Source organism: Choloepus didactylus, chromosome 23 (assembly GCF_015220235.1).
Source record: "Choloepus didactylus isolate mChoDid1 chromosome 23, mChoDid1.pri, whole genome shotgun sequence".
Lineage (NCBI taxonomy): Eukaryota > Metazoa > Chordata > Mammalia > Pilosa > Megalonychidae > Choloepus > Choloepus didactylus.
This window is the reverse complement of record NC_051329.1, coordinates 12,804,434-12,831,633: the sequence shown is the minus strand read 5'-3', so window position 1 is coordinate 12,831,633 and position 27,200 is coordinate 12,804,434. Positions and strand designations below refer to the sequence as shown.

At 44.2% G+C, this 27,200-nt stretch overlaps 1 protein-coding gene across 5 annotated transcripts in view; it reads right to left on the bottom strand.

The window, feature by feature from the left end:
• The window catches only part of TPCN1 (two pore segment channel 1), a 111,126-nt gene that overhangs the window by 11,294 nt on the left and 72,632 nt on the right, over positions 1 to 27,200 (bottom strand). For 4 of the 5 annotated variants that reach the window (XM_037817274.1, XM_037817276.1, XM_037817273.1 and 1 more), the window contains 13 exons: positions 11,876 to 11,989; positions 10,902 to 11,032; positions 9,894 to 9,982; positions 9,214 to 9,248; positions 8,626 to 8,684; positions 8,259 to 8,358; positions 6,162 to 6,278; positions 5,857 to 5,981; positions 4,745 to 4,793; positions 4,176 to 4,239; positions 3,498 to 3,542; positions 489 to 545; positions 356 to 409 (listed from right to left, as the gene is read on the bottom strand). In XM_037817274.1, coding sequence (XP_037673202.1) covers positions 356 to 409; positions 489 to 545; positions 3,498 to 3,542; positions 4,176 to 4,239; positions 4,745 to 4,793; positions 5,857 to 5,981; positions 6,162 to 6,278; positions 8,259 to 8,358; positions 8,626 to 8,684; positions 9,214 to 9,248; positions 9,894 to 9,982; positions 10,902 to 11,032; positions 11,876 to 11,989 — 1,039 coding nt within the window. Of the gene's footprint in view, positions 1 to 355; positions 410 to 488; positions 546 to 3,497; positions 3,543 to 4,175; positions 4,240 to 4,744; positions 4,794 to 5,856; positions 5,982 to 6,161; positions 6,279 to 8,258; positions 8,359 to 8,625; positions 8,685 to 9,213; positions 9,249 to 9,893; positions 9,983 to 10,901; positions 11,033 to 11,875; positions 11,990 to 13,812; positions 13,832 to 27,200 lie in introns of those variants that run through there. The other variant, XM_037817277.1, reaches the window with a different exon arrangement.

Sequence of the window (27,200 nt, the reverse complement as noted above, 5' to 3'; positions counted from 1 at the left end):
GGCTTACAGGATGTGAAGGAAAGTCAGGCAGAGGTATGGCAAGGGGAAGAGAATACCAAGCAGAGGAAACAACTCGTGCAAAAGCTCAGGAAGGCCAGAGTATAGAGTGAGGGCAATGGGTGCTGCGGGCAAGAGGGAGTGGACAGGGCATGTCCTACAGGGTGGTATGAGTCACACCTGGGCTCTGAGCTAATGGGCTTTAAACAAGAGCAAGTTGGAATCAGAATAAACTTCTGGTCCATTCTCCTTAGGGTTCCCTGTTTTAGATATGAGACACGAGATTCTAAACCAAATGAGAATTATTCTTGATGGGGTTTAGAACAAGCGGTTCAGCAAAGCCACGTCTGAAACTTACTAGTCAGAAAAACGAGGTAACTCCAGGGCACGTGTTTGGAGAAGAAGTTCCCACCTGCAAGACAGAGAAGGAGCAGCTCGAGAAGCCAGCAGGTGTGCTGACCGGAACACGGCCTGCCCACTAAAACGCTCACCTTTCAGCATGAACGTCTCCACGAGGATCCACATCCCGTTGACAGCCACCACCAAGTCTGCAAAGAGACAGGCCCATAAAAGACGGAGAGGACAGGTGGGCTGAAGTCCTGCTGGACTGCCAGGAAGTTGGGGGATGCAGAGAGCAAGGCGACTCCACACACCCATTTTGAAAGGCGATTTCTTTCCACTACAGCTACAAATTTCTAAAAGCTCCTATGTCACTGTAGGGATACCAGTTAAGACTGAAATAAACACTATAGATTATTCCAAGATGTGTAATCGATGGACAATTACAAAGTATTCAAGTACTGAAAACATTTATTTTCTCTCAGTGGTGTGACTTCACAATGACTTTACAGTGACTGCATGAACTGCTTAGCAAAATTGCATTTATACATTCAATAAGCCTTTCACCTAGCAACCCCATTTCCAGGGACCCATCCCAATGATATGCTAGCAAAAATATGAAATATGCATTCCCAAAGGTATTCACTGCAGCACTATCTGTGACAGCAAAAAACTGGAAATAACCTAAATGATTAACCATAAGGGAAAAGTTGACTAAACCATGCTGCTTTCACAAATGGGCACACTACCCACTCTAAAAGGAAATGAGGACCAGCTCTGCAGTTTACTATGGAGTGCTCTCTAGGATCTATCACTAACTAAAAAAAGCAAGGTGGAAAAAGGTCCACAGAGCATGCTATTTATTTAAGACAAGGATATATGCACATATATGGATCTACTTGTATTAAAAACAAAAACAATGGAAGGATAAATCATAAAAAAGTTACTCACTGGGGGAGGTAATGGAGATAGAAACAAAACTTCCTTATATACACTTTGTTTCCTTCATTTGACTTTGGAAACATAACTTTAAAACAAAATTAAATGTAAAAAGCAATCCCTAAAAATAAAAAAGTAAAATGAAATAAAGTAACCTAAATGTATACCCCCGTGGTGACATACCACATGGAGAGGGGCTTTTACAGGTGACCGGAAAACACAGCAATCTGATTGTATATCCCTGGAGTGGTACACACTAACTACAAAAGGTCTGCTCAAAAAAATTGTCGAACATTTCTTGTAATTAGATTGCTGGAGTTGTGTGGGTGTGACTTTTCTGAGAGGACTGTCTGTGTATTATGGCAAAGGAAGTGAGTAATTGTGTTAGTGTCGTTGGGAACTTGGATTTTTGGTATAGGAGCAAGGAGATACACATGTAAGGTTGCTGAAGTTAGGTAAATAAAAACCCTATGATCCTAAATTTGAATTAGAAATGTCAGGATTAATTCAGAATACAGTATTATAATAATAATAATAATAAAAATCCTAGCTCCTTCCATAGAAAAGGCCTGGAAACAATAAATAACAAAGGAATGAGCACCCTTTGCACCCTAGATTGTGGTCTTTACGTTCCATCTCCCACTAAAAGGAACCAGAGTTCCTTGGAAAGATTGAGTCCAACGAAATCTTGAGATTAGTACTGTCCAAGAGAACTTTTATGACAATGGAAGTTCTCTCTCTCTGCACTAGTCCAATTGGTAGCCATTAGTCATACGTGGCTAGTGAGCACTTGAAATGTGGCTAGAGTGACTGGCGACCAAATTTCTTATTGTAATTAGCTTAAATTTAAATAGCCACATTTGGATAGTAGCTACCATATCGGACAGTGCAGCTCTAGATACAACTACCAAGTTACAGGAAATAAGCAACAGACGAACATGCAAAAACCAGACTATGTGAAACACAAAGGACAAACAATCCTGTTTCTCCAATTAAATACTGCAAAGGGGAAAGAAAGAGGATGGAGGAGAAATCTATAGATTAAGAGATTTAAGAGATGTATCAACCAATTTAAAAGACAACCAACAGAACACTCCATGGTCCTGGGTCCTGGGATTTGTTTTAAAAAATTCCAGGTCTAGAAAAGGAGAGTGAGGAAGCAGATGATACAAGGAAAGACTGGCCATGAGGCTATATTGTCGAGGCTGGGTGAAGAGTACACAGATGCTCATTCTAATCTCCCTTCTTTTTGTTTTTTATACATGCTTGAAGTTTTCTCTAACAAAAACAACAACAACAACAAAACCAATTTAAAAATGGGCAAAGGACTTGAACAGACACGTCTCCAAATAAGATATACAAATGGCCAATAAGCCACGAAAAGATGTTCAACATCAGTGGACATTAGGGAAGTGCAAATCAAAACCAGAAGGAGATACCACTTCACACCCACTAGGACGGCTATTATTTAAAAAAACGAAAAATAAGTGTTGGCGAGGACGTGGAGAAACTGGAAACTTTGTGCACTGCTGGTAGGAATGTAAAATGATTCAGCTGTTGTGGAAAAGTTTGGCAATTCTTCAGAAAGTTACATGTAGAATTACCATACGACCTGGCAATTCCACTGCTAGGCATAAAACCCAGCAGATCCTAAGCAGGGATCCAAACAGATACTTGTAAACCAATGTTCACAGCAGCATTATTCTCAATAGCCCCAAAGTGTAAACAACCCCAGCGTCCACTGATAGACGGACAGACCAACAAAATGTGGTCTATACATACAACGGAATATTACACAGACAGAAACAGGAATAAAGCTCTGGTACATGCTCCAACAGGGATGAACCTTGAAAACATGCTGTGGAGTAAGCCAGACAGAAAAGGACCAACACAGTACAAGTCCGCTTATAAGAAGTCTCTATAACAGGCATATTGATAGAGATGGAAAGATTAGAGGTTACTAGGGGCTGGGAGAGGGGAATGGGGTATTAACGCTTCATGGGTACTGAGTTTCCATCTGGAGTGATAAAGTTTTGACAATGGTGATGGTGACATAACATTGTAATGCCACTGAACTGTAGACTTAAAAGTGTTAAACAGCATATCTAACTCTACGTGTACATGTCCACAATAAAAGTTTTTTTTTTAGATTAAAAAAACCGACCACAGAACTGATCTCTTGCCCCTCTACCTTCTAGAGCAGAAAAGGGCCTCACACTTACACATGAAATACTGGAAGGCCTTGGACTTCACAAGGATGTTGATTCCTATTTGAAGAGAAGAAATGTTAACATCAGAATTTTCACATGGAAGTCCCCCTACTGCTACTTCATGTGTGTAGGCCACCAGGGCATTTGCACAAGAAATGCCCTGCAAGCCAACCATACCCCTGTACGGAACTTCTAAGCTGGCATGAAAGGAACAACTGCAAGGTAAATGAGTACCCCAATTCTCAAATTTTATACTGAGCAAGAATTAGCAGGGATCATGTAAACTAGCTAGACGCATCCTGCTGTAGGAGGAAGCTCAAAATACATTAGACAAAAAATGTACAGAACAGAATATACAACGTAATTCCATTATTTTAAAAATGCACAGAAAAGTAACCAACAACAGAAGGAAACAGAGAATTAACAGCAGTTATATCTGGGTGGTAAATTTTTGTTTTCTTCAATGAATATCTATTGTTTCTGAATAAAGAGAAAAATCCACAAAATGTCTTTTGATTTGAAATTTCCTTCCTAGTCCCACATAGTATTTCCTTACGGGGGTTATCGCACACACAGACATTCAGACACACATGCTCCAAACATGCTCTTCAAAGGCCCGACTCTGGTCCCCGGAAGCCCCCATCTGTCCCCGGCTGCCGAGGCGCCACGCTGGCCTCAGGTCGACCTTACCTTTGAAGATGAGGAACACGGTCCTGGGAAGCTCGTCGAACCAGTGCTCCCGGTTCCTCTTTGCCTGGCCGGGAGAGAGAGCCACAGGAGCGAGAGCGTGAGGGCCAGGGACCCGAGCCCAGCCCTGCGCCCAGGACTCCAGCTTTCCTCCCCTGCTCGCCCAGCTCGCTTGAGGGACTACGCAAACCCTCAGGGAGCTAAACAATGACAAAGATGGCTAGTGATTACTGAGCATTTACCGCGTGCTAGAAACTGCCATGCAATTGCATTATAAATACCTTGTAGGTAGGTATTATCATTCTCACATTTCACAGGCGAGAGAACCTCTGGGAAGGTTAGACAGCTTGCCAGATGTGACACAGGGACTAATGAGGCCAAACTGAGATCTGATGCTCTTAATTACAAAACCACATTGCAAATACAAGGGAGGTGGGCAGAGGCACCTGTTATCCCTGAAGTGTGTGCTGTCAAGCTGAGAGTTGAGCTGTTTTTGCAGGTACCTCTTGTCCTTATCACCCACTCTAGAGCCCGCCTGCCCACTCCCTCTCTGTTCTCACGAGAGCACCCACCTTCCACTTCAAAGTGGCAACTTCATAGATGTCATAAAAGTCCTTTAGGCTGTCACAGCAAAATGAAAAGGTAAAAAATCAGACACATTCTCAAAGTGTTGACCCTCTCATGCCCCTGCCTGTGGTTGGGGTGAACGTGGTGGTGATGGTGGGGTACCCAACTCTTCAGAGCATCAAGGGAGCCTCACTGTGGGCATTCTCATCTCCTTTTCCTACAAGGTACTATGACTACTTAATCCGTGTCTACACTGCCTACTGAGAGTTTCAGTCCCCCCCGGAGAGGCAGTCTCTGGAGTACCGTAATTCTCAGATGGGCAGAAACTTCCTATCTTTTAGCAGAGGACTTAATGGAATAACTGACTGGGAGTTCAGCCCAAACACAGCCCGCTCGCTCCCATCCCATGAGCAGGCCTGCTGCTTCTTCCACCAACCAGGGTTTTTTGATCAACAACTGTATGGGACACTGATGGAGCCCCTTGAGATTTCAAGGCAGCTCTCTGAGGTTATGTCGGCTGTGTGTGTGTGTGTGTGTGTGTGTGTGTGTGTGTGTGTCCACCCCCATCCATCTGGCTCACATGGGACTCCCCACGCCTCACTCGTGGCTCCAGGGTGAGCAGCTAGGCCAGTGAGTCAGCACATCCCCTCCACCAGGCCTCCGTCCCTCCCACAGCTTCTGCTAGAGCTTCTGCCTGGAAAACAGGGAGGCTCTCTTCCTGCTGGGGCTGCTCAGTGGGTGGGAGGGAAGCCTGGAGCAGCTGGGGACCATCCCCCGGAGGGTGGGGAGAGCCTGCCCACAAATGAAGCCAGCAGAGAGGAGAGCAGGACCAGGGACAGGAAGACAGATCCTGACACTGAGGGCCTGGATCCACCTTTAGCCTAGACTTTTCCATTTCATGAGCTGATTGTTTTGTGTCAAGCCAGTTTGAAATGAATTTGGATTGACTTTTGTCACTTGCAAAAACACAGAGTACTGAGTAAAAATCTCTCTGAAGAAAACTAAATCTTTAACAAGCCTCTCTGCTCGCCCACCTTCCAGTGCCTTTTCATGCCCAGTTCCCTCTGGTGAACGCCTTGTCTGGTCAAGCCGCCCCCACCTATGCATCCGCTCCTACCTGAGCAGAGGTGTGCTGCTCTGGTTGAGGGCCTTGAATGTCAGGTAGCGCTCCGTCGCACTCATCCGGGGCTTGTAGAACCGCATCAGGCCCTCGAACTGCCTGTAGGAGATGCCAGCGGGCCTCTGGGGAGAGGAAGACTGTGATGTGGAAAGCAGAAAGATACACACCCCAGGCTGCCCCCTTCCCTTAGGGCAGCAACTCCAGACGCCAAGATGCCCTGTTCTCGTTCTCCTAAGGACAGGACTCCTGGTTTCCAAAGCCACTGGCCTCACCCTGTTCTGGGCCCGGGCCCCTCTCCCTACCCTCTGGCTGATGAGCAGGCGGTAGGCATGCTGGATGGCCGTTCGCTTATGCAGCAGCAGTGACTTGAATTTACGTTTCTCGATGTCATTGAAGGTGTCGAACACCACGGCCAGGAGCTGGAAGGGAAAGCGGAGAGACCTGGCTGCCACCGCGTGCTGGGCTTCAAGCGGTTGGGAAATTTGTCCTCTGTCTCCAGGCAGGGCTCTCATCCAACCTCCCCAGAGGATGGGCTCGAGGACACCCTCTCACCAGCACCCTGTGATGTAGGACATGTGTCTCCGACGCTCAGTAGACGAAAGCCATCTGTGGCCTCTAAATAAATGATCTTTCCTCAGATACATGAAAACAGATGCTATTAAAATTTCCCCCAGCCTCTCCTCTCACCACCCTACAGTGTCCCCAGCTGGACAGTTTTCTCAGGGGAGGAGAAAGTGGTGAGAGGAACACACCTGAGCCCTGAGCCTGGTCAGCTCCCTCTGGGGGCCTGGGGAGGCCACCCTCTCAGCAGCAAGGAGCAACACCGTGCAGACACTTTCTCCCACGCCCCTTGCTGCCTGTCCCCGTGAGTCACAGCTTCACGCTGGCACCAGACAAAAGGGTGACGAAGAGGCCTGCACTCAGGGCCGAGCATTCTGGAATCGCCTAATGCCCAGGTCAGGAGAGTTGGCAGATTCATAATGCAGTCTGCGCTTTCAGAGAGGGATGACAGGGCAGGGGTGGAGAGTTCAAGAATCCTTTTTGGGAACACTTTATCTTTCAAAATATTTTGAAGGGAACTCTCTGATTCTTTCTACCCCCTTCAAATTGGTCTCCCATTTTTTTTTTCAAAGGTCAGCAAATCTATAAAGGGCCAGATAGATATTTTGGACTTTGAGGGCCAGATGGTCTGTTTCAACCATCAACCCTGTCTAGTGCCAAATCAGCCACAGACAATATATAAATGAACGGGGGTGGCTGGGGTCCAATTAACTTTATTTACAAAAAAAACAGGCAGTAGGTTGGATGTGGCCAGTAGGCCAGATCCACAGAGTGCTGACCCCCGGGCCTTCAATTTTCACAGCTCTAACATAATACAAATTAAAACAAATCAATTAGACATAACACATTTTTATGGCTCCAAACTAACATTATATAAGAACCGTAATGTGTACAAAGAGGTATCTAACACATTTTCTTTGGGTTTTGAGAAATTAAAAAAAAGAAAAAACAAACCTTTTCCTTTATTTTAAGCCTTCAACTTTGTAGGAGATTTCACACATCTGCCCCAGAGAAAGTACTTTCCATTTCTACTACTGGGCCTAACTCCAGAGACAGGTGTGAGGATGCTCTTCAGAAGTATAAAACCAACGCATGACTCTTTCAAGAGCCACGTTCCGCCACCAACAATCCTGGCACTGACATGCGGTCTCGGTGCCAGCTGAGAAGTAACTAACAGCAGGAAGCATTCCTGGGGACCCGCCCATGTTCTCAGAGAGTCTGGCTCTCAGTTCTCCTCAGTTTTCCAACAGGTCTTGATAAATGGGTTGGAAACACACAAGACGCTCTTAGCACATGGGTGTGGCAGAGCAAAGTGGCTGAGAGCAGGGCCCTGGAATGAGGCCCTGTGGCTTCCGAGCTGTGCAGACCTGGGAAGGTCACTCTGCCAGTCTGACCCTCAGTTTTCTCATCTGTGAAATGAGAATCCACAGTACCTCCAGGGCAGTCGGGTTAAATCACTTCATCCTCGTATATAAAGTACTCTGCATGGTGCCAGGCTAAGGCTTAATGAATGCAGCTTTTATAGCTCTTACAATATATGCTTGCTGTGAGAATGAAAAGGTCCCAGGGTGGCCCTGGCTTAAAATATAGCACTCATAAAATATAGTGGCTGCTGCACAAACCCAGTAAGTCTTATATTACTGGAAACCAGCTGGACTCCTCACGTTCTCCCAGGGCATTCCTCCCAACCCCATGTTTTACTGCAAGCCTCAGACTTCTGCCCCCCAGCGTTCTATCCTGGGATTGATGGCAATCCTACTTCTCCATTCCCCACAGAGCCTGGCGCTAGGTGGGCTGGGGCAGGCTGCTCCAGGGGCACCTGAGGCACGGCCACTCACCAGGTTCATGATGAAGTACAGCTCGATGGAGAGGTACACAATGAAGAAGACGCAGGACCAGGCATTCCGAGAATACGAAGGCATCATCACATCTGGGAAGCTGTATTTGCAAAGTGTCACCACAGGGCCCTGCATCTGCCTGTCTCCTCCTCCCCAAAGGACGGAGCTGGCTAAGGACAGAGCTGGCTCTTTCCTGCCTTCCCAGCTTCCATCCCTCCTTCCACTACTCCCAGTCCATGGGTTTTATGGCTTGCCATGCCCAACCTGGCACTCAGGGGTGCCCCAAGGACCCATCTTTGCTGACAGGTGGATACACCTTGCTGCGGGCACCTGCAAAGGGCAGAAGCTAAAGCAAAGTCTAACTTACTTGGCTGTGGTCAGAAGGACAAACAGACTGACGATGCTGTTCTCCAGGGTGTTGAAGTACTGTGAGGGAAACGAAGTCAGAGGAATAGGTTGAGGTCAGCCCCAGAGCACACATCAGCCCAGAACAGGTAGAGACGAGCCACCTCGAGTGACCTCCCCTATCAATTCCTTCTCTTTCCCAAGGCACCCCCAAGGGAGCAGAGGAATTAGCACATGTGGAAGCCCAGAGCCCTGTGCTTTCCTGAACTCAGTGCTTCTGGCAGAAGTAGACAACTGCCTTTAGGACTTTTCTCCCAGAGAATCCTGTCTGAGCAATTAGCCTGGCTCTCCTCCACTGCTCTTTCTCCAAATGTTCCAAACCCGATCCTGAAAACATCCCTCTTGAGGCTAAGAGAGGGGATTCCCTTAGCTCTCCAGGAAGGAAACTGCTCCACTCTGGTGCTGGGGAGCTTTCAGGTGCCAAAGCTGAGATGCAAAACCAGGCAGGATGTCCTTCCTGACATGGCTGCAGGGCGATCCCCACCCTCCTTGTCTGAGGGAAAACGTCTCACATGAAAAGAAGAGGCCGACCAGCATGCTGATTACTCACAGGGTCTGAAGGATTCGGAGAGAACAAGTAGAAACCTAAAAGGTGGAGGAAAAACAAACAGAAAAAGGTTAGAGGGAAAAAAAAAAAAAAAAGGGTTAGAGCACAGAGACTCAAATAGATGTTCATAGCAGCGCCATTCACAGTCACCAAAAGGTGGAAACAACCCAGTGTCCATCAACAGATGAATGGATCGACAAAATCTGGCATGACCATGCAGTGAAAGGAAGCCACAAAAAGCAATCAAGTGCTGATCTATGCCACCACGTGGATAAACCTAGGGAACATTATGCTAAGAAGCCAGACACAAAAAGATAAACAGCACATGATTCTACTTATATGAAATATCTAGAATAACCAAATTCATAGAGACAGAAAGTAGATCAGGGTTTACCAGGAGCTGGGGGCAGGCAGAGAATGGGGAGATAATGCATAATGGGTACAGAGTTTCTGTTTGGAGTGATGAGAAAGTCTGATAACGGATGGTGGTAATGATAGCATGATATTGTGAATGAAATCAATGCCACCGAGTTGCACACTTGCACAGCCAGAAACCCAGAAGTCGAAAGGATGGGACTAATGAAGTAAACGAGTATAGTGGGTCGAGGGAGAGCAACAGGGAGCGGTGGGGACTGCAGAGCCCTGGAGAGCAAGCGCCTGCCTCCAGTACATAGGAGACTCACCGAGGGTGGCGAAAATGATCATGAAGAAGAGCAGCAGCAGGAGGATGTCCATGAAGGGTGGCAGAGACTGGAAGATCTGCCGCAGGTTGCTGGGGAGAAAGACAGGGCCAGGTGGGACGAGGTGTCAGACCTGGAGCCGCCGGGACCCAAAGGTCTAGGAGCCTGGGACTCCTTGGTGGGGTCCTCTCCAAACAAGCTGGGGGTCTAGTGCCCTGACTGAGAGAACACTGAACCCCATCACACCGTGGCTGTGGCTGCATGCATAGTTTTCCCTATGGTGGTTTGAGACCCACCCCTCCCAACTTGTTGGGGAACTGGGTAAGGGTGGGGACTGGGGGAGCACACATGGCCACCACCTCCTGCTCACAGAGTCTAAGCAGGAGAGAGCACTGCGAGAGAGGGAAGGAGCAGCAAGTGGCCAAAAGCATGGCTTTCAGCCAAAAGGTCAGCTTCCCCCAGCAGGACGGGAGCTACGTGAAGGCATTTCAGAGCCACCTTATACTAGGACACCTGTGTCCAGCTTTGAGGATGGGCACAAAATATAAACTACCAGCTCACCACCACCAGTAGAACCCCAGCAGGGAGATCTCCCAGACGGTCTTCAAAACTAACAACTCTAGGCTGACGGTGCGGTTTGACTCAGTTCTAGAGCTTTGCTGCAGGATTCAGGTGTGCCTGCTTGGGTCATGCTGACCTTGCAGACCTTGCTGGGGTCCCTGCTTTAGTTGCTGCTGCGTTTGAGCAGATAACACTCTCAAAGAGAAGCCAGCTCCAGAAGGCTGGAGGTGAGGTGGGAAAGAGCCCTAGACCCAGAGTCGGGAAACCTGAACTTCAGTGGGGAGAACGCCACCTGCCTCTGCGCGAGTCAAATAGCAGAGGGCAGGTGAACATGCTTTAGACTCTGCCCTGGTGCAGTGCTGGTCACACGGCTAATGGACTCCCAGGGTCCTGCTCCACTGGCCACACACCAAGACAGCACCTGCGGAGCAGCTCCTCCCCCGGCCTTACCGCCGCACGCCACCGCAGTACCGGCAATCCACCAGGAAAATGCAGCGCAGCGCCCGGGTCACTCGCACGTGGGATGTCTGCCGTACCAACACCACAATGGCTTCGATGAACTGGACCAGGAGCACGGAGGTCTGAGGGCAGGCACAGAGCACAGTCAGCTTCGCCAGTCAAGCCCTCCTCCTCAATCCCTGATCAGAGGCTGGAGAGGGAGGGCCCAATCTGGCCTCCAGAGGTCCTGGCCCCATTCTCCAGCTCTCTCTCATAGCTCCCACCACCATCAAGAGGCCCCAGGAGAAGACCCCACAGCTGCGGGCACAAGAGTGTAGCCCCAGGAGAAGGAACCCAAGGAAAAAGCTCCTACCAGCTTACACTGCAGAAGCAATACTCAGAAGGTAAACACTGAAGCAAAATCCCCCACTCTAGCCTTCTACTTCTACCAATCCTGCCCACTCAGCTCACCCCCATGCACCATGAAGCCACACCCTAGGGTCTGCAGCTCATCTGGATTTCTGATTACTCAGGTAGATCTTGGACAAGTGTGCGTGCTTTCTATGCCACCAAGTGCCACTCTGACACACTGCCACTGACACCACTTTCTGTTGCAGAGTGGTGGTGTCCAATGCTGGTTACCGAGCAGTGTGGGCCCAAAGTCAGACAAACCTGGGATCCCATTCAGATCCCAGTCTCTCCGCCTGGCTGAGTGTCAAATAAGGACAGTAACACATTGCCTTCCAAGGCTACCATGAGGATCAGCACAGAGCCCAGCATGTATGATGTTCTGAATCACATCAGCCACCGTGAGCTCCGCATGGTCCCCAGAGTAGCTGGCAAGGCTGGAAGCAGCATTGAGGACAGGAACCTGTTTCTGCACTGCTGAGGAGAGTAGGAGATGCCGAACTGAACCCAAGACCAGGCTTGAAGAGGGCAGGGGAGAAAATGCTACAAGGAGGTGGACAGATGGGTGGACACATCACCTTGACCATGGTCCGTTTGTGGCGGATGAAGGTGTAGAGGCCCAGCCACCGCAACTTCATGCAGAGCTCAAACACCACCACCATCAGGGCGAACAGCTCGAGGGTGGCGTGGACCTGCAACCCACAGAGGGTGGGAGAAGGGCTGTCACTGCCACCCCTGGCCCACGAACCACCTCCCTCACTTCCCCACCCCCTCACGGGATCTAGAAAACTGCCACAGGACCTGCCCACCCCCAACACACACGTACACCCCAGAGTTTCAAAAGTCTGGATGCCCAGAGACACAGCCTTGGCAATGGACTTTTCCCCAGAAAATGTAAATATAAACTTGGTATCCATGAAAAAGACAATCCATACCCAGAAGTATTAAGAAGGAGCCTGAAGTTTAAAACGTTAAAGGAAAACAGAAGATAAAAAATTTGTATCTCACTCTATTCTATGAAGAATTCCAAATAAATTACAAACCACCCATAAAATACACTAAGGAAGCATGCATTAGGGTCTTAAACTTCAGTTTAGCAACCAAAAATGAAGGAAAATCACGGTTGAATTTTACTGAAAATCCATGAGTCCAAGAAAACAAGGCTGTCAAGCAGACAGTGGCCTCCTGAAATTCTCCTTGGCCCTCCTCCTGCTCGTTTGGACAAAAGGACAGGAACACGTGGACGACCCCCAGACCAGCCTCTTTCTACTTGGTCTAACTGAATGGACAGGGTCCTCCTTAGTTGTCTCATTAGCTCTTGACAAACAAGGTGGGTAAAGGGACCTCAAATACACATCAAAACCAACAACCCCACCCAGATCTAGACAGTGGGTGGGAAGCTCCCAGGCTCTGGCTCCCACAGAAGCTTTGAACAGCCAGCAAGAACCAGCAGAAGCATCTTTCTCAAAGCTCCCGAAAACACTTAAGTACTGTAGTGACAGGGCAAGCGCCAACAAAGTCAAAGGCCACTTGAAAGTGATGGACCTCCTGGTGCCCTGGCAGGCCCCTCCCCGACCCCTCCCTGGCTCGTTGCAGAGCCAGACCACACTCCCTGTGCAGAGCCCAGAGGGAGGAGAGAGACCCTCGTGCACATGCCAGGAGCAGGTATGTCTGGCACAATCTTTCTGGTGGCTGCCCAAGGGACTCGCCGTTCCAGAAATCACCCCACATGTAGAAGAAAGTTCACAAAGTGCTCCTGCAGAAGCACTGTTGTTGTTGGGGGATGGGTGGCAGGGGGATGGGCGGCAGAGGGATGGGATCCAAGATGGCTGTTTGGAAGAGAGGCTGGCCTCACTTCTCTTCCAGAAAAGCAACCAGATCTGGGGCTCTATACGTGCCAGTGTTGGTCCTCTTCATGGATGGTTTCTAATGCTTTAATCTTCTGCTTTGCTTAGGCCATCATGTCCTCTTTCTTTGTATGTTTTGTCATCTTTTGTTGAATTCTAGACATTTTTGTATTTTAAAATGGTATTGCTGGAATTTAGATTCTGAAGCATCTGTTCCCTAAACTTGTATCCAAGCTAGTATTACGACAGAACTTTCCTTGAATACTGGTAGCTAACAACAACAACAATAAATAAAAGGAAGAAAACACCTTTCCCAGTCCTTATAGACTGACCTGTGCAAGTGCTCTCCGCAGGGCTTATAATACAGTGAGTTTAGAGGATAGCCCCAGACCAAAGTGTAGGGGCCTCCCTGATCCCCTCCTCACACTCCTTTTGTGTTGGTCATGTCTATGTGGCCCTTGAGATTCCTCCATTCCTCCGGCACGTACCAAAGACTTAAAAAAATGGATCTAAGTATGCTCAAAGAGCTAAAGGAAAACACTGACCAAAAACTAAAGGAAATCAGGAAAACGATAGATAGATAGGAAAGAGAATACCAAACAGAAGATGGGAATTATATAAGCAACCAAACAAAACTGAAGCCCAAAGTAACAAAAAATAAAAATTACCTAGAGGGATTCAACAGCAGACTGGAATTGGCAGAAGGAAGAATGAATGAACTTGAAGAAAAGATAGTCGAAATCATCCAGCCTAAAGATTAAAAGATGGAAAAATGAAGAAAAGTCAAGTCTTGCCTGCTTTAAACACCCGAGAGAGGGAGGTCTTTCTCCTAGGAAAGAGAGAGGACATTCGAACTCCAAAACTCCAAAACAACTAAAAAGCACAAGCCCAGAACGAGGCACAGGCCCAGAAAAGACAGGGAGGATCCAGTACTCTGCATTTGCCTTGGGCAGACCTGACAGGAGGCCAAAGCTCAAGAAAATCTCTGTCTTATCACCAGCTGATTAGAAAATGAAGAAACAGACATCTCAGGGAATAAATCCCGGAGTATACATTTTAAAATATTAAAATGTATTAAAGGAGTACAACACACAGAGAGACAGGAAATGACGGCCCATCCAAAGGAAGAGGATAAAAATCCAGAAAACACCAATGAAGAAGATCAGAACACGGAAACACCGAAACAGAATGTGACTTCGAAAGCAAACAACAAAAATAAACAAACAACAATAAAACTTAATGCTGAAAGAGATGAAGGAAAACACAGAGAAGAACTGAAGAATATCAGGAAAACAATGAATGAGCAACTTGAGAAACTCAGTAAAGAGATATAAATTTTTAAAAAGAATCAAACAGATGGGTGGGATCCAAGATGGCTGATTGAAAGAGAAGCTGGGCTCACTTCTCTCCCAAAAAAGCAAGCAGCGTCAGCAGGAACTGTCCACAACAACGGATCTGGGGCTATGGAGATTGGAGGGAGTGCCCTGCAATACCCAGAAAAGTGCAGGAGGAAGAGCCACTGATAGCCCCTCAGCCCCAGCTCCTGCCGCCCACCCCCCACTCTCAGGGCAGAAAGCGTCCAGCTCTCCAAGCCCTGGCAGGTGGGCAGCTCCAGACTGAAAGGGCAGTGGAGAGCCATTCTCCCAAGAACACAGTGGGACATGATCTACCATATATGCCAGCTTTTGGGTAGTGAATTTGGACTGCTGGGACCACTGGAAGTTTCAACCTGCCCAACTTGGGGCTACGCCATTGTCTGGTGCCCACAGCCAAATATAGCCTGCCTGCAAAGGGCTGAGGGGAATGGGTTACCAAAGAGCGCTATCTGCTAGTGGGCAAGGAAAGTGCACCTCCGGGAAGACAGCTAAATGACTTTTGGGTGAAGAGGGCCATATGCTGGGCAGGCCCGGAAAGTACACCCCTGGGGAGCAGAATTAAAGGCCTTTAGGCATTTTTACCTGACCTCTTTCCTGGAACCCTGTGGAAATGGGGGGCACCCAACTCGTGGGTCGCTGGCCCAGCCCTGGTTGCATAATAGTGACAAACCAAGTGTCAAAGTCATCCATTAACACAAACCCAATCAACAACAAAACTTTTAAAAAGAGGGAGAATTTGACCTTCAGAGTAAATTCACCAGATAATCCGATGCCCAGACAGCAGCAAAAAGTAAGCCATATTAAGAAACAGGAAGATATGACCAAGTCAAAGAAGCCAATCAAAAAGTTGGAAGAGATACAGAATCTGGAACAACTAATCAAACATATTCAAACAAATCTACATAAATTCAAAGAGATGACTAAAGAGATAAAAGACATTAAGAAGACACCAGGTGAGCATAAAAAAGAATTTGAAAGCATGCAAAGAAAAACAACAGATGTTTTGGGACTGAAAGGCATAACAGCTGAAAGTAAAAATACACAACAGCAGATCTGAACAGGCAAAAGAAAACATCAACAAGCTAGAAGATAGAGCATCCAAATTTGAACAGACAAAAGAAGAGATAGAGAAAAGAATGGGAAAAATCGAGCAGTGGCTCAGAGCCAATTGACAATATGCAGAGCACCAACATTCATGTCATGGGAGTCCCAGAAGGAGAAGAGAAGGGAAAAGGGGCAGAAGGAATATTTGAGGAAATAATGGCCAAGACCTTCCCAATTTTTATGAAAGGCACTGATATCCGGGTTCAGGAAGCACAACATACTACAAACTGAATAAATCCAAACAGACCTACTCCAAGACACATACTAATCAGAATGCCAAACACCAAAGATAAAGAGAGAATTCTGAAAGCAGCAAGCGAAAAATTATCCATTACATACAAGGGATGCCCAATAAGACTAAGTATCAATTTCTCATCAGAAACCATGGAGGCGAGAAGGCAGTGGTACAACATATTCAAAATATTGAAAAAGAAAAATTCCCAGTCAAGAATTCTGTATCTGGCAAAACTGTCCTTCAAAAATATGGGAGAGTTTAAGATATGCACAGATAAGCAGCAGCTAAGAATTCAGTGACAGGAGACCTACCCAAAAGAAAGACTAAAGGGAGTCCTACAGGCTGGAAGGAAAGGACAGGAAACAGAGGCTTGGAGGAGAGTACAGAAATGAAGATTATCAGTAAGAGAAATTAAAAGGGTAAAGAGAGACAAAAATGAAATACAATGTATAAAAACCAAAGGATAAAATGACTGAAATAAGTACTGCCTTTACAGTAATAACACTGAATGATAATGGATTAAACTCCCCAATCAAAAGACACAGAATGGCAGAATGGATTAAAAAAAAAAAATATATGAGCCATGTATATACTGTTGACAAGAGACTCATCCAAGACCTAAGGATATAAATAGGTTGAAAGTGAAAGGATGGAAAAAAGATATTCCATATAAACAGTACCTGAAAAAACGAAAAAAAAAAAGGCTAGGGTAGCTATACTATTATCAGAAAAAAAAAATGACTTTAAATGTAAAGCTATTATAAGAGACAAAGAAGACATTATATTTTAACAAAAGCGACAATCTACCAAGAAGAAATAACAATCATAAAGATATACACATCCAACCAGGGGGCACCAAAAATACAAGGCAAACACTAGTAAAACTGAGGGAAGAAATATGAAGGAAGAAATCAATGTTTCTACAATTATAGTTGGGGGCTTTGATACCCCACTCACATCAATAGATAGAACATCAAGACAGAGGATCAATAAGTAAATAGAGAACTTGAATAATGTGATAAATGAACTAGAGCTAACTAGAGCTAATGGAAACAAACATAACAATGCACCCAGGACAGCAGAGCATACTCTTCTCAAGTGCTCACCAATCATTTTCCAGGATGGCCACATTTTGGGTCACAAAACAGGTCTTAATAAATATTAAAAAGACTGAAATTATACAAAGCACTTTCTCTGACCATAATGGAATGAAGCTGGAGGTCAACAACAGACAGAGGGCTGGAAAATGCACAAATTTATGGAGGGTAAACCACACAGTCTTAAGCAATCAGCGGGTCAAAGAAGAAATGGCAAGAGAAATCAGTAAATATCTCAAGACGAACACAAATGAGAACACAACACATCAAAACTTACAGAGATACATGTCTGGGAAGATGGTGGAGTAGGTGAGGTGGACAGGCTTCTCCTCCATCAGAGTAACTAGAAAGGGGCTGGAGGATACCAGGGACCACAGATCCGGGGTGTGAGCGGCCACAGAAGGCCCCCACAGTACACAGAGGGGACATCCAACAAAAACAGGAGAGAGTGGCCCAAGGAACAGGGTGAGTTCATTCCCAGCCTGACTCCCAACCCCCAGGCCAGCAGCAGCAAAACCACCACTGGGCAAGGAAGTGAGCAGCGGCTCTCCGCTCCCTTCCACCTCCATTGACAATTTGCTGGGGGTTGATCCTCCACAGCCAGACAGCGAGGAGTTCCCATGAGGGAACCAAGCAGGCTGTGAATGCTCTCCCCTCACAGAAGTCCAGCGGCTGGGAAGGGTATACAACAGTGAGAAGCAGGGAAGGTAGACGCACCATACCAATGATCGGGAGCCCCTCCCACACTCCACAGACTGGAGGGCGAAGGGCAGAAAGAGGACTGGCAGGCAGGGCCCACATTCTTCCTGCACGGTGCCCTTGATAGGGCTCCCTGCCTACCTGCTTGGGGCCCAAGTCACAGCCCCAGGACAGGGATTCCCCAGAGCACACGGAGATCCGGTGCACTGATTGGTTCCCCACCTGGTTTGGATTCCACCCACCCAACAGAAGTTCGGGGGAGACCTACTTGGGAGCACCACCTGCTGATAGGTTAGGGAAACTGCACTCCAGCAAACCAAATTATATATAAATACTCAATTTATTCTGCACTTGCCAAAATAACCCTATCAAGATAAGCAAATGCCCCGAAAGAAGCAGAAAATTACAAAGCTCTAGAAGGATATAGAAGATATGGACAAGCCAAACAAACAAATTAAGAAGCCAGAAGATAAACAAAATTTGGAGCAATTAATCAAAGAAGTACACACGAATATCAACATCATGGCTCAGGATATAAAGGACATGAAGACAACCATGGAAGAACATAAACAATTTTCAAGAGCAAATAAAAAAAATAGCAGATCTTATGGAGATAAAAGATACTGTTGACCAAATTAAAAGTAGTCTCAACACATAACACCAGATTTGAAGAAGCTGAGGAATGAATTAGGGACCCTGAAGATAGCATGACAAAAAGTGAAAGCATAAAAGAACAAATGGTGAAAAAAAAAATTGAAAAATTTGAAATGGATCTCAAGGAAACAATGGACAATTTGAAGCTCACAGATATAAGAATCATTGATGTTCCAGAAGGGGAAGAGAAAGGGCTAGGAAGAGTATTCAAAGACACCGTTGGGGAAAATGTCCCAACCCTTCTAAACAACATAAATATCCAAACCAAAGATGCCCAACGAATTCCAAAAAGAATAAATCCAAATAAACCTACTCTGAGACATATACTGATTGGATTGTCAAATGCTGAAGAGAAGAAGAGACTTCTGAAAGCAGCGAGAGAAGCAATTGACCACATACAAGGGAAACAACATAAGACTAAGTACTGACTACTCAGCAGGAACCATGAAGGCAAGAAGGCAGTGGTATGACATATTTCAGACTCTAAAAGAGAAAAATGGCTAGCCCAGAATCCTCTCCCCAGCAAAGCTCTCCTCCAAAATTGAGGGAGAGTTTAAGACAAACAAATGCCGAGAGAATTTGTTAATAAGACACCTGCCCCTGCAAGAAATACTGGAGGGAGCCCTATTAGACGGAAAAATAAAAAAAAAAAATTAAAAAAAGAATGAAGAGAGAGGTCTGGAGAAGAGCACAGAACTGAAGACATATTAGTAAGGGTAACTTAAAGGAAAAAAAGAAAGAAGGGAAAAAAATAGATCTAACAACTAAAAACCAAAGGATAATATGGCTGGTTCAAGAACTCCCTTCACAGTAATAACTTTGAATATGAATGGATTAAACTCTCCAATTAAAAGATACAGACTGGTAGAATGGATTAAAAAATATAACCCAGTGATATGCTGTTTATGAGAGACTCACCTTAGACCCTGTGACACAAACAGACTGAAAGGTAAAGAATGGAAAAAAATATTCCATGCACACTGCAATCAAAAGAAAGCTGGGGGTGGTGCGGGGCAAGATGGCAGCATAGAGAGGAGTGGAATTTTTAGTTAGTCCCCTGGAACAACTAATAAACATCCAGGAATAACTAGTAAATAATTTGGAGCAACTGCTGGGGGACAACTGTGACTGTCCACAAATCATACACCGACCTGGATTGGGAGGAATGCCTGAGATTGCAGCATAAAATCTGGAAGTAAAGACTGTGACCTGTTCTGGGAGCCTCCTCTCCCCATGGCAGGCTGAGCTGCAAAACCTCACTGTGGCAGAAAGCAGCACTCTCTGAGAAAGCAAATGTAGCTCAGCCTAGCTCCAACTGGGGTTTTAATTAACAAACGTGGACTGCTGAATACAAGCTACAAATCCCCAAAAAGCAGACAGAAGCTTTTAGCGATGACCGACCTTAAAGAACCATAAAACTCATTCATCCCGGGATGGAGAGCCCAGAAGAACAGGTGTTACCGCTGGCTGACGAGGAAAACTGGGGGGCCATGGACTGGCTCTGAAAGGGGGCTTTCTGTCCCTTTTTCTCTCTTTCAACTTGAGGGGTTCAGTGGAGAGCCTCAGCCATTTTCAGTTCCCAGCAATCTGACCCAGACAGGGGGGTAGATAACAGAATCAGAGAGACAACAATTTAAATGCAGATGAAAACTCCCTAGGGTGCGTATCTTCCCTAAGAGTAAGGAGGTGGGGCCCAGCTCTACTACCAGTCTTCCCTTCAGAACCAGACCCCAGAGCCTGGGGGAAAACAGCCAAAAGATAATTCTATCTTTCCTTTTGTTGCTTTTTAGCTATCATTTTTTCTCTTTCATTCTTTTTCTTTTGTCTCTCTACATTCTTTGACTCTTTCTCCTTCTTTATGGAAGAAATGGAAATGTCCTTATAAAAATAGTGGTGATGGTGGTGGTGGCTATACAGGGAACCATCGATTGTTTACTTAGGATGGAAAGCATAGTGGGTGAACAAAACCATCTTAAAAAGAAGAACGGATTGATGAAATAACCTAGAGGGCACTATATTGACTGAAATAAGTTAGACACATAAGGACAAATATTGCAGGGTCTTGCTGGTATGAATTATAATATTTAAACTCATAGATATGAAATATAAGTTACCAAGATATAGAATGAGGCTAAAGAATGGGGAGCAGTTGCTTATTATGAGCAGAATGTTCAACTAGGTTGAACATAAGTGCTTGGAAATGGACAGAGGTGAAGGTAGCACGTTATTGTGAGAATAACTTAACAGTGCTGAATGGTATATGAATGTGGTGGAAAGGGGAAACTTAGAGTCACGTATGTCACCAGAAGGAAAGTTGGAAGTTAAAAGACAGGAACGTATAAAACAGTGAATCTTGTGGTGGACAATGTCTGTGATTAACTGTACAAATATCAGAAATCTCTTTCATGAACTAGAACAAATGTATGACACTATAAATTAATAATAGAGGGATATATAGGGAAAAATATACATATTGCAAACTATGTACTACAGTTAGTAGTATTTTAACATTCTTTCATCAACAGTAACAAATGTACTATACCAATACTATGAGTCAATAATGGAGGGGAGGTGGTTAGGGGAATGGGAGGATCTGAGTTTCCTTTTTTTGTCTTTATTTCTTTTCTGTAGTAATCAAAATGTTCTAAAAATCGAAAAAATAATTGTGGTGATGGATGCACAGCTACATGAGGGTACCGTGGGCAACTGATTGTACACTTTGGATCTTTAGATAACTGTATGGTAGGTGAACAATCTCAAACTTAAATTAAAAAGAAAGCTGGGGTAGCTATACTAATATCAGACAAAATAGACTTTAAATGCAAAGATGTCATAAGAGATAAAAAAGGACACTATGTATTAATAAAAAGGGACAATTCACCAAGGAGAAATAACAATCATAAACGTTTATGCACCCAATCAAGGAGCTCCAAAATACATGAGACAAACACTGGCTAAACTGAAGGGAGCAATAGACACATCTACAATAATAGTGGAAGACTTCAATACCCTCTTCTATAGATAGAACTAGACAGAGGACCAATAAGGAAATTGAGAACCTAAACAATATGATAAATGAATTAGACTTAATTGACATATATAGGTTGTTACATACCAAAGTACCAGGATACACATTCTTCTCTGGTGCCCACGGAACATTTTCCAGGATAGATCATATGTTGGGGCAAAAAACAAGTCTTGATAAATTTATGTAGATTGAAATTATTCAAAGCACATTTTCTGACCACAATGGAATGCAACTAGAAATCAAAAACCACCAAGGAACCAGATCTTCCTCAAATATATGGAGGCTAAACAACACACTCCTAAACAACCAATGGGTCAAAGAAGAAATTGTAAGTGAAACTGGTAAATATCTACAGACGAATGAAAATGAGAACACGACATATCAAAATCTGTGGGATGCAGCAAAAGCAGTGACGAGAGAGAAATTTATAGCTCTAAATGCATGTATCAGAAAGCAAGAAAGTACTAAAAGGAAAGAACCGAACAACTGAAGAGGCTAGAGAATGATCAGCAAACTAACCCTAAAGCAAGTAGACAAAAAGAAATAAAGATTAAAGCAGAAATAAATGACCGGGAGAACAAAAAAAAAAAAAAAAAAAGAATAAACACAACCAAAAATTGGTTCTTCGAGATCGACAAGATTGACAGACCCTTAGCTAGACTGACAAAGTCAAAAAGAGAGATGACCCAAATAAACAGAATCAGAAATGAGAAGGGGATAATTACTATGGATTGTGAAGAAATAAAAAAAATCATAAGAGGATACTAGGAACTGTATGCCAACAAGCTAGACAATTTAGAGGAAATGGACAATTTCCTTGAAACACATGAACAACCCAGACTAACCCAAGAAGAAAAAGAAGACCTCAACAAACCAATCACAAGCAAAGAGATCCAATCAGTCATCAAAAATGTACCTAGAGAAAATGGGGACGTAAACAGCTACGGAAAACTTCTCTCCACAGATTCAACAACAAAAAAGGCCAATTCTGAATTCTCTGAAACCCTGGAGGAGGATATAGACAAGAGAAAGACCCTGCAAATGCCAAAATGAAGAAAGAGAAGAAATATCAGGTAGGAATTTTCTGACCCAGACCAGCTGGTCATCTCCCCTCCCTCTCACTCAGTCTCCGTGCAGGAAAGGCACAGAATCAGCAGACAGGACCCTCCCACCAGGGACACATTTTAAAATCTCACAGCAGTGAAACATACCCTCACTGTTTGAAGACCCAGTGGACAGGGGAGGACATTTCAAGGCCCAGATCAGTGGAGAAAATGTAGACAGAGACACATGTCCAGCCCTGGGTCTGAAAGCCCTTCCCCTACCCTTGAGGGAAGCAGCAGCCAGTGACCGTTTCCTCACCTTGGGGACAGTTGCAGTGCTTTGCTGTGGGTGCACCCCCGCATCAGGCTGGATTTTGGCCGGCAGAGTGAGGGCACAGGAGTCCCACAGTTTCTGCCAGGCTGTGCTCCAAGGCAGAGCAGCCTCCAAGGACAACTGAGTTACCAAACAGCCCTAACTGCTGAACAGTCAGGAAAATGCAAGGACACTTTCTTAAGAACACAGGAGCTTGTCTACATGCCCTGTAAGGAAGACTGGCCCTGTTTTGGCTGAGAAATAGGGTCAACACAACTGTTAAAGCAGGGCCCTAAAACAAACCCAGGTCTTGCTAGCCAGTAGTAAACAGAACACCACTAGAAGCCAGCAGATCTGTATTACCACACACAGTAACCTTGCTGGGGTGCCCAGTGCCTACCTCCCATCCCAGTAGCAGGTCACGTTACGTGACTGATTTGGGGGAGGAGACTGGATGGAAGAGCCAATGTGAAAACTGGCCAGAGAGAGAAAAAAGAAAAGATAGAGATAAAAGTCAACTAACAAGAAAATCTTAGGCAAAAGAGAAAACAACCTCCAGAATAAACCAACCAAGAAAGTCAGATGCCAAGACACCAGCAAAAAATCATGAGCCACAGCAGGAAGCGGAAAGATATTGCCCAGTGAAAGGAAGAAACTAACATTTCAACTGAGATTCAGGAGTTGAAACCAATTATAGATGTTCAAACAAATCTTTTAAATCACATGAACTAGGTAAGAAAGAACGTGACAAAAGAGATGAAGGCTATAAAGACGACACTGGGTGATCATAAGGAAGAATTCATAAGCTTGAAAAAACAAATGACAGAACTTATGGGAATGTAAGGCACAACAGAAAAGATGAAAAACACAATGGAGACATACAACAGCAGAATTGGAGAGGCAGAAGAAAGGATCAGTGAGCTGGAGGTCAGGACATCTGAAATCCTGCACACAAAGGAACACATAAGGAAAAGAATGGAAAAATATGAGCAGAGTCTCAGGGAACTGAATGACAACTTGAAGTACATTAATATACATGTTACAGGTGTTCCAGAAGGAGAAGAGAAGGGAAAAGCGGCAGAAGGAATAATAGAGGAAATAATCAATGAAAATTTCCCAACTCTTATGAAAGACATAAAATTACAGGTCCAAGAAGCACAGCACACCCCAAACAGAACTGCTCCAAATAGACTTACTCCAAGACACTTATTAATCAGATTTTCAAATGTCAAAGACAAACAGAATTCTGAAAGCAGCCAGAGAAAAGCAACCCATCACATACAAGGGAAGCTCAATAAGACTAAGCGCAGATCTCTCAGCTGAAACCAGGGAGGTGAGAAGGCAGTAGTATGATATATTCAAGATACTGAACGAGAAAAACTGCCAACCAAGAATCCTGTATCTGGCAAAACTGTCCTTCAAAAATGAGGCAGAGTTTAAAATATTTACAGATAAACACAGAGAGAGTTCATGAACAGGAGACCTCCTCCTCTACAGGAAATTAAACTAAAGAGAGTGCTACAGACAGATAGGAGAAGACAGGGGAGAGAGGTTTAGAGAAGAGTGTAGAAATGAAGATAACAGGATAGAAAGAGGGTAGAGATTGGGCATCTGATGCTGAAGAAGCACAGAATGTTCTAGAGAACTGATTGTGTAGATCTAGAAATGGATAGCTCAATACTGTGTGATGGTAGCACAATATTGTAAGTATACTGAAAAAAGAAGACTGTGAATACAGTCTGTATGACACCAGAAGGAAAGACTGAAGATAAAGACTGGGACTGTACAACTTAGTGAAACCTAGAGTGGTCAATGAGTGTGATTAAATGTACAAATATAACAATGTTTTTGCATGAGGAAGCAGCAAGAAGGAATGAAGTTATGAGGTATGTGACAAAGTGAATGGAATTTGAGGACAGTATGTTGAGTGAAATAAACCAGAAATGAAAAGAAAAACATTATAATGCCTCATTAATATGGACTAATAACAATGTGTAAACGCTGAGAATTAAATCTGGTAGCATGGGTTATAAGCGGAAGGCTTACATAGAGGTTCCTAGATTGTAAGCTTTTACAGCAGTCACATTTATTCATGTAACAGTTATTTCCAAATTTTGAGATTCTGAGCTGTTTGTGTGTGACATGGTTGGTCCCTGGAGCTTCGGGTGTCTGTTTGGCACCTGGGACCCAGAGCCAGAGTTTGGCAGCTGTGTGTGTCAGCATTGTCTCACAAATCAACTGTTAAAGAGGCTGAAAAGGAGATCAGATCTTGATTGGAGATAGAAACAAAACGGACTTGGTTGACATTGGGGTAGATCAGACTGAAGGGGAGAGGATGATATTAACCATGCTTTAAAACTTTGGCTTCTGTGTGGGACCAAAGGAACAGATGGTTATATGGTACAAAATCTCTATTTTCTGTAGCATACTATATAATTTAGCTTGCATGGTCAGTTTACTCAAATGCCATAATTACATGGAACCTTGACTAGGGAGTGAGACCTTGTTGTTTGTACAGGTTAGCATGAAGCCCTGATACAACCCAGAGTAATTTGGGCTGAGAAAAAAAAATTTGCAGAGATTAAAATGTGGATTAAAGACCTCAATATAAGAGACAGTACCATCAAACTCCTAGAAGATAAAGTAGGGAAACATTTTCAAGACCTAGCATTAGGAGGTCGCTTCTTAGACCTTACACCCAAAGCACAAGCCAACAAAAGAAAAACCAGATAAATGGGAACTCCTCAAAATCAAAAGCTTCTGTACCTCAAAAGAATTTGTCAAAAAGGTGAAGAGGCAGCCAACTCAATGGGAGAAAATATTTGGAAAGCATGTATCTGATAAGAGATCAATATCTTGCATATATAAAGAAATCCTACAACTCAATGACAAAAGTATAAACAGCCCAATTATAAAATGAGCAAAAGATATGAAAAGACATTTCTCCAAAGAGGAAATACAAATGGCTAAAAAACACATGAAAAAATGTTCATCTTCACTAGCTATTAGGGAGATGCGAATCAAGAGCACAATGAGGTATCATCTCATACCAGTAGGACTGACTGCCATTAAACAAACAAAACTACAAATGCCGAAAGGATGTGGAGAAATTGGAACTCTTATTCATTACAGGTGGAACTGTATAATGGCACAGCCACTCTGGAAGACAGTTTGGCATTTCTCAGGAAATTAGATATTGAATTACCCTATGATCTGGCAATTCCACTTCTTGGTATATACCCAGAAGATTGAAAGCAATGACATGAACAGACATTTGTACACTGACGTTCACAGCAGCATTGTTCATAACTGCCAAGAGATGGAAACAATCCAAGTGTCCTTCAACAGAGGAGTGGATAAACAAAACGTGGTATATATATACGATGGAATACTATGCAGCAGCAAAAAGCAGCAAGGTCTTGAAACGTGGCAACATGGATGATCCTTGAAGATATAATTCTGAGTGAATACATACCATATGTTACCACTTCTATGAACTATCTGAATAATGTAAAATCAATGTCTGATAATGTAAGAATATTGGGGATCTTGTGACAGACAGTAGCTAGTGAGGGGGAATGATAATCTAATTTGTTCAGACATGTTAATGATGGTACATTCAAATATGCAGTAATGATTAGGGGTAATGATTATTTGTTAATGGGATTATAAGTATCAGAGCTGTACTGAAGGTGAATCGGAATGAAAGGGGTTGTTTGAAGGCGTATTTTCCACAGATCAACACCACAAATATAGACACATGCTTGCATGATGTATTTCTAAGGTATAACACTGGCACAGACAGTTGACAACAGAAGGGTACATGGGAAAAATCTACACATTGCATACTAGGGACTGTAATTAATAGGAATCTATACTCTATAAAAGTTTCATTCACCAAGTTTATTCATCAGAAACTTAAATCCTTAAGAGTGCCCCATGCCAGCTAAGTCCCCAAAACCAGAGACAATAGCCTCTTCAAGAACATTAACTAATGTGTCCCCTTTGCTCATAAAGTTGACACCCCTTTTCAACACAAGCAGGTTAGGGCGGTCACTGCCTAGATGTCCCTGAAGATCGGGAAAGTCATTAAACCAGAGGAAGGGGTAACAACAGACAAGATGGAATTTAACAAAGGATTATGAATACTGAATATTTATATAATTTTCTTTTTCTTAGTTGCTAGGGTATCGGAATGGCTACAAGGAAAGAACTGAAATGGCGGAACTGTAACCCATAGCATCCTTTGAAATTTGTTCTATAGCTACTTGTTAAATGGTAAATTTGAAAGCTATACCTTTTTGTATATATGTTAGATTTCACAATAAGGAAATGACTGAAACTATGGTACCATAACTCATAAAAACTTTGGAAATTTCCTATATATCTACTACTTAAATCATACTCTGAAAGATATTACCTTTGTGTATATATGTTATCTTTCATAATAAGGAAATAAACTGTGGAATTGTAATCTAATATTGTTTGAAATTTGCTCTTTATTGTT